Consider the following 13,768-nt stretch of genomic DNA (forward strand, 5'->3'; position numbering starts at 1 on the left):
CCACAGGCACTATGCTTATTTTCAAATCCATCGGGGCTGATGATGATGTTTAACTCTCTTCCATGCAGTTTTATGACTGCGGAGCGTTTTGACAAAACGGCAAAGGATTACTTGACGATATAAACACGAATTTTTAAGCAACCAGGGTTCCACCTTACTTACCTTAATATGGTTACGTGTGTGCATGTGTACCCACCTAAATGCCAGCCATTGTTGAACCCCAGATATTGGATTACCAAAATGCATGTGAAAATGTACCCAGGTTTGTGATTGCAAAATTAAGAAAGCATAATAAAAATACATTGAACTAATGAATTAGTTGATCTTTAAAACAAAAACGATTTATTGAATATGGGCAATAATTGAAAAAATTCCCCAGAGGTCAACAAAGTGTTGTAGTGCACTTGCAGACTCTGGTGCAAAGACCCACCAATTTTACTATTCAAATGACAGGATTTCAAAAACAAATTTTATAATCCAAGAATGTCTTTAATTACTTAATTGTCTAAGAAACATTGTAGATCTTTCATATTAATCACCTTTGAATGTTCATTATTTTATAGCATTGAGCACACTGTTTTAGTTCAATGAAAGTAACATTACATTGTACAAATGCAATGTAAAATGCTGCAAGGATGTCAAATGTAAGCAATGGTGAAGAAATATGGAATTTGCATTCTTTTCAGTTATTTAACAGTAAGTGATGCTATTTATAGATGATAAAATTTCTAAATAAAACATGACACTTCATGTATAAAAACCAAGGGATAATATTTCAAAATCTCTGATTATCATCTTTCTTTCTTACATTTTTTGTAACAGTATGTACAATATAAGGCAAAGTTTTACAAGCATAATTTTCATTTCAATTAGTTCAAAAAGCTGTTTTATGTGTCTGCTGTAAAAGCAGTCATCATGGTTACCTTGGTGGATGTCTTCCTCATGAAACAGGATTAATACAATACAGCCAATGCACACTGCTGAGCTTCAAAGAAACAGAGCTAAAAGTACTGCAGCAATATATGAGATGTTTAGATATTAGGAAGCCATTTAAATGGAATACATGCTCTACCTGCAAAAATCTGTACTGTACCCAGACCACTGATTTCCCAGATAATGCACATTAAGTTTAATAGTTGCGTATTGTACTATGTGGTTTAAGGTTATTAATCCATTTCTTTACAGTATACACATTAAAATAATTCTGCCAAGACACCCACACCTTAATTTAACCTTTCTGTATTTGTGTTTCTCATTTGCAAAAGCACTATGGTTCACACTATAGCAACAAACATTTCCCATAGGTTTATATACAGCAGGGCAGTGAATGGTGATGCATGTAATTTTATTTCATGTTGTATTATTTCAGAAAACAAAACCTGTGTGATTAATGTGTACCTAACATGAGACATCTTCTATTCATTTGGAGGGTATGCTGAACCACTAAGAGAAACAAACAGCCTTCTTCCTTCTTGCATTCCTCCAAGTGTATATACTATAGTGCTAGTTTCTTCATAATAATAGCATGGTGTAAATGTACTTTATATATAGTTATGACAAATTGACCTAATGGAGCTTTGCAGCACATTTAAGGTCAAAAATTTCATGTTAGACTTTGCATAATAACCTAATCATATGTCACTTATAAGATGAGCAGATATAAAATTGTTTAATATTACAAAATTTTAGTGACCAAAACGATTGCTATAGATAACCTGCAGAAAATTCCGTAACTTTAAAAAAAAAACAATAAAGGCAAACAGATGTCACACCAAAGATGACATTATCCTTGATAACCACGACAACTGCTAAATGCTCCATCATTACATTCTCACTACCAGAAATTAGACAGCATGGACATGAATGGTATTGACAGGCCAGTTTAACAGGATGCAGTGCTGGGCAAAAATTACAACAGGATTGAATGTTGCTTTTCAATATGGCCAAATGACTGCATAGTCCACCTAAAATAAAATCACATTTTTTACCAAAAAAAAAAACAAATTATACAAGGAAATATTTTTATTTATCATATTTGTCCTCAACTGCACAAACATTTGAAGTGAGCAAATATTGCCTTATATGTTTGAAATGGCATGTCCAACCCGATGCTTTAAAGCAACTCCAATGAATGCTTGTTGCCCAAAAAGCTGTGCTTCATAGACAACATCAAAACAAATTGTCATCTGCTCTGCAGATATTCAAGAGCTGTGTCAATGATGAGGAACTCAAACTCTCTCCCTATATAAAGTCTTATGAAAAGGCTTGTCAACACTCAGTTATCTACTTTGTGCAAATTGTTACTGCACATAGAAACTGCAAAACCACAAGGCCATTAATATACAGTACACGAGTCCTTCTCTTTTTTCAGACCACAAAGAAAGTGGCCAAAGCTAGCTACATAGCTGGTTCAGTTCTTGGTCGGGTGTATTTGGCAGCTTTGAGCTAAAGGCCTGGAGAGAGTCTCGTATTCTAACCACCTCACTAGTGGAGAGTTTCAGTCTGTGACGTAGTAAGCAGGAAAAGAGATCCAGGCGTTGGGAGCCGTAAGGCGACAGCCTGTTGACTCGTTCTCGCATCTCCAGCAACATGAGAAGAGCTGAGTCTTGAGAACCCTGAGTGTATGGGTAATCCAGTTGCATGATCAGGTCCCGGATTCCTTCTGGGTCAAAATGCATACTGTACCCAAACACTTTGAGACTGTTAATTTTCATGTATCCCAGATTAGCAGATCGGTCATCAAGATCTAAAGGCTCATAGAAAATGGTTTCATTGTTGTTAGGGTCATCTGATTTGATTCGGCTCCTTAGGTACATGTGAACAGTTTCAAAGAATGACTTCCATTTGGTCCCTAACATTAGAGTCCAGTTAGAGCACTGGAGTGAAGCATCCAGTTTAGTTCTTTCCCAGTCTGGGAAGCCCGGTTGGTTGACAGGCATGAACCAACTTTCTGAATGACTTCCTCCAAAAGGGTTCACATAAATTGCAGGCACTGGCTCCAAGGTGCTGTTTTTTGTAAAACACACCTGAAAGGAAATGCCTAGGAGCATATGGATCAAGTTGGATTTGTTTTTGTTGCTCTTCAGCGTAAGAAGCATACGTTTACGCCAGGATGGATCAAACCAGCTACCGAGACGGACATCATTGCTGATGTAAATGGCATGCACTTCCATTTTGCTGTCCAGGCGTTGCAAAAGATAACTCATTTCACCATCAGCCATGTCTGAATCAAAGCTGATATACTGATCTAAAGAATCAGCAATTTTTGGCTTGCAGGCTCCCTGAAATAACAGGTATCCTGGATTGCAGGCACCACAACGTGTGAGATTCTCTGGAGCACAAGAGGAACACGCTACTCCATCTGCCACCATGCATGGCACAAACCCTTGGCAGAGAGCTTGATCAAAAGGACATGTACAGCTGTGGGCCTCCTCAGAGAAGATTCCTGAAGTGCTGTGCTCACTGCAGTACAAGTAGGACTGGGCCTGATTCAGCCAAAAGTGTACAGGCCTAGGAAAAACAAGAACATAAAGAAATAAACACATATTGTAATTATTACCTCATAAAAATAATACTAGGCAATATCACATAATGGTGAATAAAAATTCATATGCTGAATAACACTTAACCAATCTGGCATGGAAACAGTTTTTTTTTTTTTATTGACTCAAGAGCAGGTAACAGCAACCTGTGGTTGAGAAACACTGTTTTATAACATCTACTCTTTTTCTTTCTTACATCACATTATGACATTAAAACAATTTTGGTGGGAACACACTATTCCACCCTATAAAGCTCGCCAGTTCTATCCATCTGATTTTTCCAAAATAATCAAGTTCAGTTTTGAAATTCCCCAAAGCTATTTAATATGCACTGAAATGTTAGTCTTCCAGCATGACAATACTGTGACAGTTGTCCAAAAGAAGATGTATAATGAATTAGCTCTGCCCTTCTCAACTTATAATACAGTATGATATTAGATAAAATTTCATTATTGTTCAGACTCATCAACCATTTATTGAATCTATTTAATCCAATTTTAGGACTGTGGGTATCTGAAATCTATTCCTGAATTATTTGGTGGATGGCAGAAACCAAACTCAAAACTGAGGCACAAGACACACTCACATCTAATTCTCCATACTCAGACTAGGAAATGTCAGACCTGCCAATGAACCTAAATGTGACAGAGTGATCTGTCACACTCTAGCTGCAGGACTCAGTTTAAACATGCTTAACTTCTCAATTAGTTTTCTTTTTTGTCCATATTATTTATTTTTGCTAGCACATCTTTCTGGTGTAACAGAGTCAGTAATAGGTCAGGAACAAATAGAAAAAAAAGCAATTCAATAATCTTATTATGTTATATTCAGTAATGTCTTAAAGTCTATTCTAAGATCAACTTGAAGCATTGTAATCAATCCTCCATGATTTTATTCATTTATTTCTGTTTGTGTTTGTCGCTTACTGTAGTAAGACGTTTGACAGTTCCTATTTTCAGGAAGGTTATCGGTCAGGGGATCTAACCAGAGCAAAACAAACCTTAATTGGCTTTATGATGCCTGTTTAAAATGTGAAAACATTCCTGAGCTCATGTGGGAATATGTTTTACCATTTTTCATTGGCAAAAGCAGTTAAAGTGTGTAACAAAGTGTATGTATTGTGATGGGATATTCAGGGTGCAGAGGGTTTGCCAGGCAGGGAAAAACAGCATGACACAGAACAAATTATATTTATATGTTTTTATGCTTATTTGATTTATTTTTCTTACTATCAATATAACAGTGATATTTTTCTGCCATTATTTTCACTTTTTTTAAGCCTAGGTACAGCCACGTAATTTGTGATAACAATGCTTGTTGCCAAGCACAAGTTTATTATATTGATATTTTAACAACACGGCAAGCATGTTTAAAAATGGCAGTGTTTCATGTCCAAACTATGAATTGTCATCATCAAAAAGTCTTTTCATTAGTGATAGTGAAAGCTGAAGGATTCTAATTTGATCTTCAGTATTATAACTTTTATTGTAACATTTTGTTTCCATCAACTATGAGTTCTGAATTTTGCATTACTGGGTAAGTTTATCACTTTTCTGATTGATTTCCCAGTATTAAGCCCTGTTTGATGGTCCAATCACTATTTTTATCTCCTGGTCCATTATTTTAACTTCTGATCCATGATACCTCATGATCATAACAAGGTCCCAGCAAGGCCTTTGATAAAGTGGAAAAGAGCACATGGTGGCACTGGTGACATCATCTACAAACCAAAGCAAAAAAAGGAGGCATGGCCAAGGGATAATACAAGATAGTCATTTAGAGAATGCTCCAGAAGTAATTACTCTGTGGACACCGAAGCAAGAAAGACATCACTGGGGACTGGCAGAAAGCCGGAAGAATTTTCCCAAACGCATAGAGGGTAACAACAGATTCCTACATGTAACGGTCATAGCCCTACTGAATATCAGGAGAGACGGTAATGTTGATCCACCAAATATGTCTATTAACTTATAGTAAACTGAAGCTCAAGAATGCAGAAGCACCTGGGGACGCCCAGAATACACTCAAGTAGGCCAGGCATCTCACCTGGTAGACTTGGAAAAAGATCATTATGTTAGGGTTAGAGTTGCCTATTTCCATATGGCTTACTTTATACTTTTCTGTTTTTCAGATGTTTTTATGTCTCCTATAAGTGTATTTGGATAATACATATTTTATCTCTCTGGCATTATCCAAAGAAGTTTTCAAAACCTTTATACCCTTTCTTTTCCTGAAACGTATTTATATTAGAAAAGTTTCAAATTCATTATTTCCCAAAATCATTTCCCTGCTTCTCAGTGCCAGTGGCCTACAAGCTTCTGAATGCCTGATGGAAATATTATTTTTTTTTGTTTTTCGTTATGTGTAAAGCCAGTTATGACCCATTTTACCTTATTAATTTATTGGTTGTAATGCAATTTTCTCAATTATTACACTTCTATCAGTGATGTTGTGACTAATGCCACACATGGAGAGAGAAAAATGTTAAAAGCTCTAGCCATAAAAAAAGCTAATAATATTTTCATTTTAACAATAAAAATAAAAGCAAAAGGTTCAAAAATATACTTAAATGAAACATACAAATATTTCAAAAACTCATTAAAACAAAAATAAAAGAATATTATTAAAAAATATCTGGATGGAGCAAGACAAAATTCAGAATCCAAAAAGCCAACACGGCAAAAATACAAAACACTGTATCAAAAACAAAAAGCTACCAATACAAAATTGTCAAAAGACTGCAAAACATTTCAAAAAAGCAATAAGAAACCTACACAAATGGAACTAATGCCATTATTCTGAAGGATTAGTTATCATCAAACACAATTAGGCAATTAACACAATTAACAAAACACCAATAAATCACAGAAAAACACCTGACTGAATAAGATTAATAATGATGGAATTCTTAACATAATCTAAAATAAACAAGAAAGAAAAAATAATTACAAAAACAAAATACAAAAAAAAAAACCAAAAACATAAAAATCAAGACTGCTATAATTCAGACAAAAATATTTTTTCTTCTGGTTTGTTTTAATTTGGTTTAAGGGTCATTTGACCTTTTCCAATGTTTCTGTCATCAAGAAATCTCCCAGTATGGGTATTTGTATAAGTTACTATTTCTGGACAAATGTTAATAATTATTATCGTCAAGTGTTTCTTTTACCATGACTATTTGTTATGCACGGGCACTGCCATTTGAGTGGTTGTTGCTAGAATATGGGCCTTGGTTTCTAAGCCACACCCTTCAAAGTGACCTCATGTGACATCATTGTCATGATGCATTAAAGCAGTAATTTCACAAATTCAGTCCTGGGGCACCAGTGGCTGATGGTTTTTGTCCCAAACTGTTTCTCAATCAGTCAGTCACTCTTACCTTTAACTGATCCCATTGTTTAATTAGCTGACCCATTTTTTCCTTTTATTTTGCATTTGGAAAAGAGGAGTAGTGTCAGATTTAAACTTACAAGAAATGATATTTGTGTCTTTAAATGCTTGCTTTGTTATTTTTTATTTACTTTTTCAGTGGAGTTTGCTTTCTTAATTGTATCTGAATAACAACAATTAATGATGAACAGAGCAGACACCAGCACAAAAGCAACTATTTCAGAGTTACCCACTTGTGTGCTTATTAGTCAAAAAATGTCTAAATAACCAGAACATTAAAACAAAATGTAAAAGGAAAAGAAAAAAGAATGGATTTCCTACCCAGCTAATAAATACTTTCCTGCTTCAGTCAGTAACAAATTAGCATAACCGGTTTGTAATATCTGGATGGATGCAAAACACAGAAAAATCAGGAAGGAATGGCTTGCTTAATTAAGGTAGGAGATTAAATGGGATAGGACAAAAACCTGCAGCCACAGGGAGTCATCGGGACTGAACCTGAGAAGCACGGCTACAAATGCTGGTGCTTACTGGCATTCAAGGTTGGTGTTAGTTAATGTCAATGCATTTGGTTCTTCTTAGTGAATTATGGCTTAAGAATTGCAAGAACCATTTAGATTACAAGTGTTTATTGTGTTTTAGTTTTGGCACCTGATTTTCTTAATCTCCTAGTTTTGACTTTGATCTCTTTGAGATTTATCCATATCTCAATCATTTTTTTCCTGATTATTTTTTGTAGCAGGGACGTTTGAGTTTTAAAAAAGCAGGTGGAACTTTGCCTATACTTTTCAGTCTGGTGATTAAAGGATTTTTTTTTTTATTTCTGCCTTTTTCCTCTGTGGCGGAACAAAAACCCACAGCAAAACAAGAACAGCTGAGAACGAAAGCTTCCTCAAGCTTTTCATCAATGGCTTCTCAACTACTTCGCATCCATCTCAACGTTCTAACCGTTTTTGAATATTACTACTCACTCATACATGCATGGTGAGGAAACACAATCTCCATTCCATGTGCATAATGCTTGTAAATTTCATGTACTTTAATAACTTTTACCCACAAACAAAAATGACAGAAACATCTTGAAAACCCTCATGTACAGTATCCATCCACTTTCTAATCCACATATCTGGCCCAGAGCTACTGGAAGCCTGTGTCTATATGGCAAAAACATATCAAAAACAGAGGTAGGACTTTTAAGGCAAAAAAGAAGAAATAAACAATATGTCCCCATATCATTCATAGTTTTATTCTTATTATTATTATCACTTGGGATAGGTGAGCTGCTTTGGTTTGCTTAGCTGTCAATTGAGAGTTTTTTGTGAGATTTTTCCTTTTTATAGATAACTAAGGGGTTCAACTCCTGCTCGCTACGCTCGCCCACCCCCCTTGCGTGCACTACACTGCAGCCACTTTGCGTCTCCACCGCTCGCGTTGTGAAGAGGGGGGCTACTCCGAAACACCCTCTTAAACAGTGATACAATTGGAAACAAATACAATTTTTTTTTACCTCATCTTTGCTCAATCAGCTGCTGCTGCCGTGCCATGTGATCTGCATCTTGTGCGGCACTTCAAACATTTAAAAGCCTGTACAGCAGCTGTCCTACTCTTTGTCTTTTATTTCTGGCCCCGGGCATGGTTAAATCTCTTGGCACAAAGTCTCGTCTCATGGGACGTGAGTTCCTCATATTTTTTAGTTTATAATTTAAAAACGGAATAAGAATCTGAAAATCTAACCACATCACATTAAAGTTGATACATTCTGAAAAGAATGATAACAAGCATACATATATAGGTTTTAAAATAAACCAATAAAAAACATGACATAAAAACGTTACATAAAATCGTTGCACTTTTAGGCTTAGGATTTTATATATATATAGAGTAGATTAATCAACTTTGTATTAAATTACCGTGCATTGAAGGAACTAAGCTATATTTTCCTATTTTAACAGCATGTCCACAATATTGATATTCATAACATACATATTGCACACACAGCACCAGTCTATTGAGTCAGCTACTATGCATAAGTTGAAAAACGTATAGTGATTTGTTTGTTAATATTTACTATTCTTCAAGGTGCTACATCTTAACCATATTAGACTCTTGGCTTCACTGCTACATAGATCTAAGTGCATGTGTTGACCAAATGATATGGCCATCTGTTTAATGTTTTGTGAATTTAACTGTTATTGTTTTTATAGGCATTATGCCTAGAATAAAAAGTGACAATAAAAAGTAGTTGCAGAGATAATGAACTTCATAAAGCTAGTTCTTTAAATTATGCTTTGTTTTATATTTATGTTGCTAATAAAATGGATGTCTTCCTATCATTTCCTGGAGGTGTTAACGGTATTAAGAGATATGAACTTAGTAGAAGTAAGAGATATGAATCTTTAGTAAGCTAAGGGCTTATGATTGGTTACAGCTTATGGTATTTAATTTGTGTATTAAATTAACGCTATGCTTATACAAAATGATAAAAAGACTGCTACAGCGAGAACTGGTTTTGTCAATATGTTGCTCTCCTTTGCTAAAAAACAAAGCCCTGCTCCTCTTGCTAAACAAAGAATGAATCTTGTTTGTTCTAAACTATAAGATATCAGTTTTGTTTTATGCACAATATTTCATATAATGCATGCATTATGATTTCACTCTTGTATACTGTAGGTATACAGAACATTACAAGGTAAATTATTTTTGAGGGAAATGTTTTCTACAAAGATGGAAAGACCTTGAAGAGAAAAACAAAGGAAAAGAAACGTAAGTTGACAGGTAGCTGGGTTTGAAATCAAAATGTCAGAAAAATGGAATATCCACACTCAATATATTAACAAAAAGTTGACAAGAAAAATTCATTGTTGCTAGAAAGGTCGTAACAGCCACTAGCACAAACAAGGATGACGGCCATAGTGAGCTGCAATCTTATATACCGGGGCATAGCTAGCATCACTTGTTGCAATATCTGGCTGCAATGTGGAATTGTTGTCAACAACAATAAGACATTCTAAATAGCTGCATCAGAGCAATAAGCTAAAAACAAAAACGGTGGCATAAAAACATTAAAAACATATTGATAAAAATTAATCAAAAAGCTCACAATAAAAGGTAAAAAAATAGGTGTAAATATTAAAGTTGTCCTTACCAGAAACCACAGAATAATAACAGAAATGATTGAATCCCGAAGGTTATCTGTTGCATAAACACGATCAGATAATGAATTAATACAAGAAGGCAAGTGAACATATTTTCGAAACAGAAAAAAATGCATTTTCTACAGTGATATTATACTTCCATTTCCAAAAACTAAATTAGTGTTGTTTGGAAAATCTCTTACATTTAATTGCTGTTTTTTTCCAGTTGGTGTATTGGCATACATTCTTTCTTGAGTGTATGTGATTGACTGTCGAATGAATTTACCTAACCCTTACTTTTGTTAACAGGCAGTTAGAATCACAGGATTCAACCCTGGAGAATATTGGGCATAAGTAATAATTGACTGAAGACAAAAAAAAAAGTGATTTATTTTTTGACAGCTTTTTCTCAAATCAAGTAAAATTTTAATATTACAGCCCTGTACTGCAACATTCTTCAGGAATGAAAGGCGGAGGATAAACTGAGAAGTGTGTAGCCGCTCAAATAAAAAAAAAACTGTGAAGCAGTTTTAGCAAATGCATTTGTACAAAGAAGTGACAGTCAGAAAATGTGAATTTATAATGACTATAAATTTCACTCCTTTATCCAATAATACCCTTTGCATTAATGTGGGGATTTTTAATAAGAAGCAGCAAATGAAAGTCTCTGTAGCTCTTGAAGGTGCTAGAAATACAAGACTGTATAATGTTATGGCCAAACAGAAAATGCAAGTTTAATACGCAGCATAAAAATGTGGTCATGTTCTCTAAAGTGGGATTTTAAAAGTGCCAAGATTATTTCATGATAAAGAAAATGAGACAAGAATAGACAGATGAAAGACATAATAACTCTGGCAATTTAAATCTAAAATGATTCAGGTAATAGCAACACACATGCTCCTTTCTATTAGCTACAATAGCAGCTTTTCACAGATCTGTCTGAGGGATCTTGCACAGCCAACGCTTTTTATTATTACCATTACCTCTGTGTCTTTTCAAATGTACAGGAGGTCTGGAAGTGGATGTAGATGAGAAAATATGTCTTCACAACAAACTAATTTGTCTCATTTGAAGAGAATTATATCCTTTCTGAGATTTACTGGTCCACAATATGTTTATGTTATATGACTGAGAAAATAAGTCACAGAAATGAAACACTACCATAGTACATTATCTTGTACACAGAATTTGCTGTGCTATTTAATACTAGAACTGCTATGCTTCTTTCCACACTATAACTGCTGTGGCTACACCAAGTGGCATCTGAATGTTTTTTTTTCTAACTAATGGTCCATCAGTACAGCACCTGGATAACACACTTCTTCTTGTGTACCCCAAAAATATACTAAGCCTAATACAGCTTGAGTAAATGTAATATATACATATATACATATATACATATATATATATATATATATATATATATATATATATATATATATATATATATATATATATTTCTTGTATAGTCCCAAAATCATACAAGGAAACTCTCAATGAGAGTTTAACAGTCTCTGTTTTTGACATAAAACATTGACGCTCTAAGAAAACAAGAAAAAAAAAGTAAAAAAAATGTGTAGGGAAAAAAATGGAAGACATCTTGGCTCTTGGGAAGGACAATTCGGAGAGATTTTCTTTTCCAGGTAGGATGGGTGTGCAATTGATATCAAAAAACACAACACACAAAACAGAATAGACAGTGAGGAAGCAGGACTTGTCATTTAGGTCTATAGCTTATTTGCCATGGAAAGTAATATACAAAATTGGCAACAATAACATTTTAACCCACTTACCATAACAAGTTTTTTCTCCCATTTTGTGACTTCTTTGTTTACCTGAATTTATTATTATTTACCTGTTTTGTGATCATGTATTTTCAAGTAATTTTGCGTTGTTTATTTACTGTTTGGTTTGCATGTATTTTGTATGGTTCTCTCATCTTCCTTGTGCTCTGTGGGTGGAGCCCCAAGAGGCAGGGCTCCCCTGAAGTTACTGCTCAAGGACCACCCTCAGTCTTTATATTCTGAGGTTGTTAGTGAATCTTTCAGTGGTTACCTGAAGTTCACAGAGTGTGTATCAAACTAAGTATTGATTTTTGCTTCTTTCTTATGGATTCTGTTTATTGGATTGAAATTTTTGACTGGTTTGCTTTGGATTGTCTTTTAGGGAAACCTCTTTTGCCTTATTTTGCATGTTTTGCATCCTTGAAAATATACATATGTTTATTTTTAAAGATTTTGTTTTTTCTTGTCCTTAGCCAGAGGTTTTTAAGGTTCCTCTCCCTATGAGGACATTTACAGTATGTGTATTCTGGATATGTTTTTGGGACATTAGTTATTTTAAGCTTTTGAAGCTCAAATCCCTTTGAGGCCTGCGTAGACCTAAAGCTGGTCAGCAGAGTATTGGTTGTCAGACCGCCTTAGCCAAGGTGTTTTCTGGGAAGGTTAGAGAGGGATCTGGCCTATTTTATTGGTCTTTTAGAAGACTCACACCATTTCCTCTATTAGAGGGTACTTGATTCATGACACACAGTCACAGATCATCTTTCTGTGGTAATCAAATGAGATCTTTCTCCAAATATATAGAGCTTTTAGTAAATATGTGTTATTTAAATAAGCAGCTGAGCAAAATGTGATGCCAAACTTGATGGGTTTGCTTAAAGTGTAAATGAGTGAAATTACATCAGCATCTTACTGGGTATAACTGGTCATCAACCATTATGTTCTGCCAATACTTACTGTAAATGTTATTGAACAATATTTAATGGAAAGTTCATGTTATAGATAATGGATTTTATAGTGTGTTACATAACCTTATAAATAGTTTTAAATATCTAAATTTAAAAATATGATGTATATAGTAAATTTACATGTTCCAATTTGTTTGTTATTAAGTGAATTTAATATGTACTGTATGTAAAGTAATGTCTCAGAGAACACACTTAATGGTTATTAGGAGAACATGAGAAGGACCTGCCCCAAAGAATCATAGGTGGGCGGATGTCTCGCGAGGCTTTGCCATGTTGCAAAAGGATTTCAAACTGAACCGTCTGAAGCTAAAACAAAGTGATTTAAAGACCTCTTTTCATGACAAGCGGCCAACGAGGTATTTTATTTGTAAAATGTCTTTTGTTTCATGTTTGCACTAAATGTTTTGTATTTCATCGTATGTGTATGAAAGTTACTGTGTATTCACTAAAGTATTTTGTACTGATTACTCACTATATAGTTCTCACGGCGTGCTGGCGTGACGGAGTGAATAACAAGAGCCCAAGCAATAAACGCCGCTTAAAAGGACCGACCTGTGTCTGTTTTGTTGTGAAGAGAGCTACAGTGAGAACTCGACTGCTCAATACGGGTAGGAGAAACGACGCGACGAGGATCCGATGCAGCAGATAAGCCGAGCCCATAACGCATTGTCCGCATAGTTATTATAAACAACGGTGATTAGACTGTGTTAAAGTGCAGATTTTTCAAGCCAAAACCAGTAGGAGCTCTACCACAATAGTAAAGTTAACTTGGTGTGAGAAGTGGTTTAGCTTGGAAACTGCAACTAAGGACTCAGATCTGTTAACCTTGCATTCTGTGGTTAATGTGGAGATAAATCCAATGTTTGCATTCATAGTCGCTATGTGTTATAAGGCTTAAAGAGCAAATAGTAGTAAAGTTAATGATTTTTTGTAAATATTGAAAAAAGGTACCC

The 13,768-nt window shown here is 34.8% G+C and overlaps 1 protein-coding gene across 1 annotated transcript in view; it reads right to left on the minus strand.

Moving 5' to 3' along the window:
- Nucleotides 1–315: 315 nt before the first annotated feature.
- The window catches only part of brinp2 (bone morphogenetic protein/retinoic acid inducible neural-specific 2), a 328,788-nt gene continuing 315,335 nt past the window's right edge, over nucleotides 316–13,768 (minus strand). Inside the window, exon 8 of the mRNA XM_039735489.1 lies at nucleotides 316–3,510. Coding sequence (XP_039591423.1) covers nucleotides 2,394–3,510 — 1,117 coding nt within the window. The 3' untranslated portion in view covers nucleotides 316–2,393. The remainder of the gene's footprint in view (nucleotides 3,511–13,768) is intronic.

The sequence above is a fragment of the Polypterus senegalus genome, chromosome 14, assembly GCF_016835505.1.
Source record: "Polypterus senegalus isolate Bchr_013 chromosome 14, ASM1683550v1, whole genome shotgun sequence".
Taxonomy (NCBI): Eukaryota; Metazoa; Chordata; class Cladistia; order Polypteriformes; family Polypteridae; genus Polypterus; species Polypterus senegalus.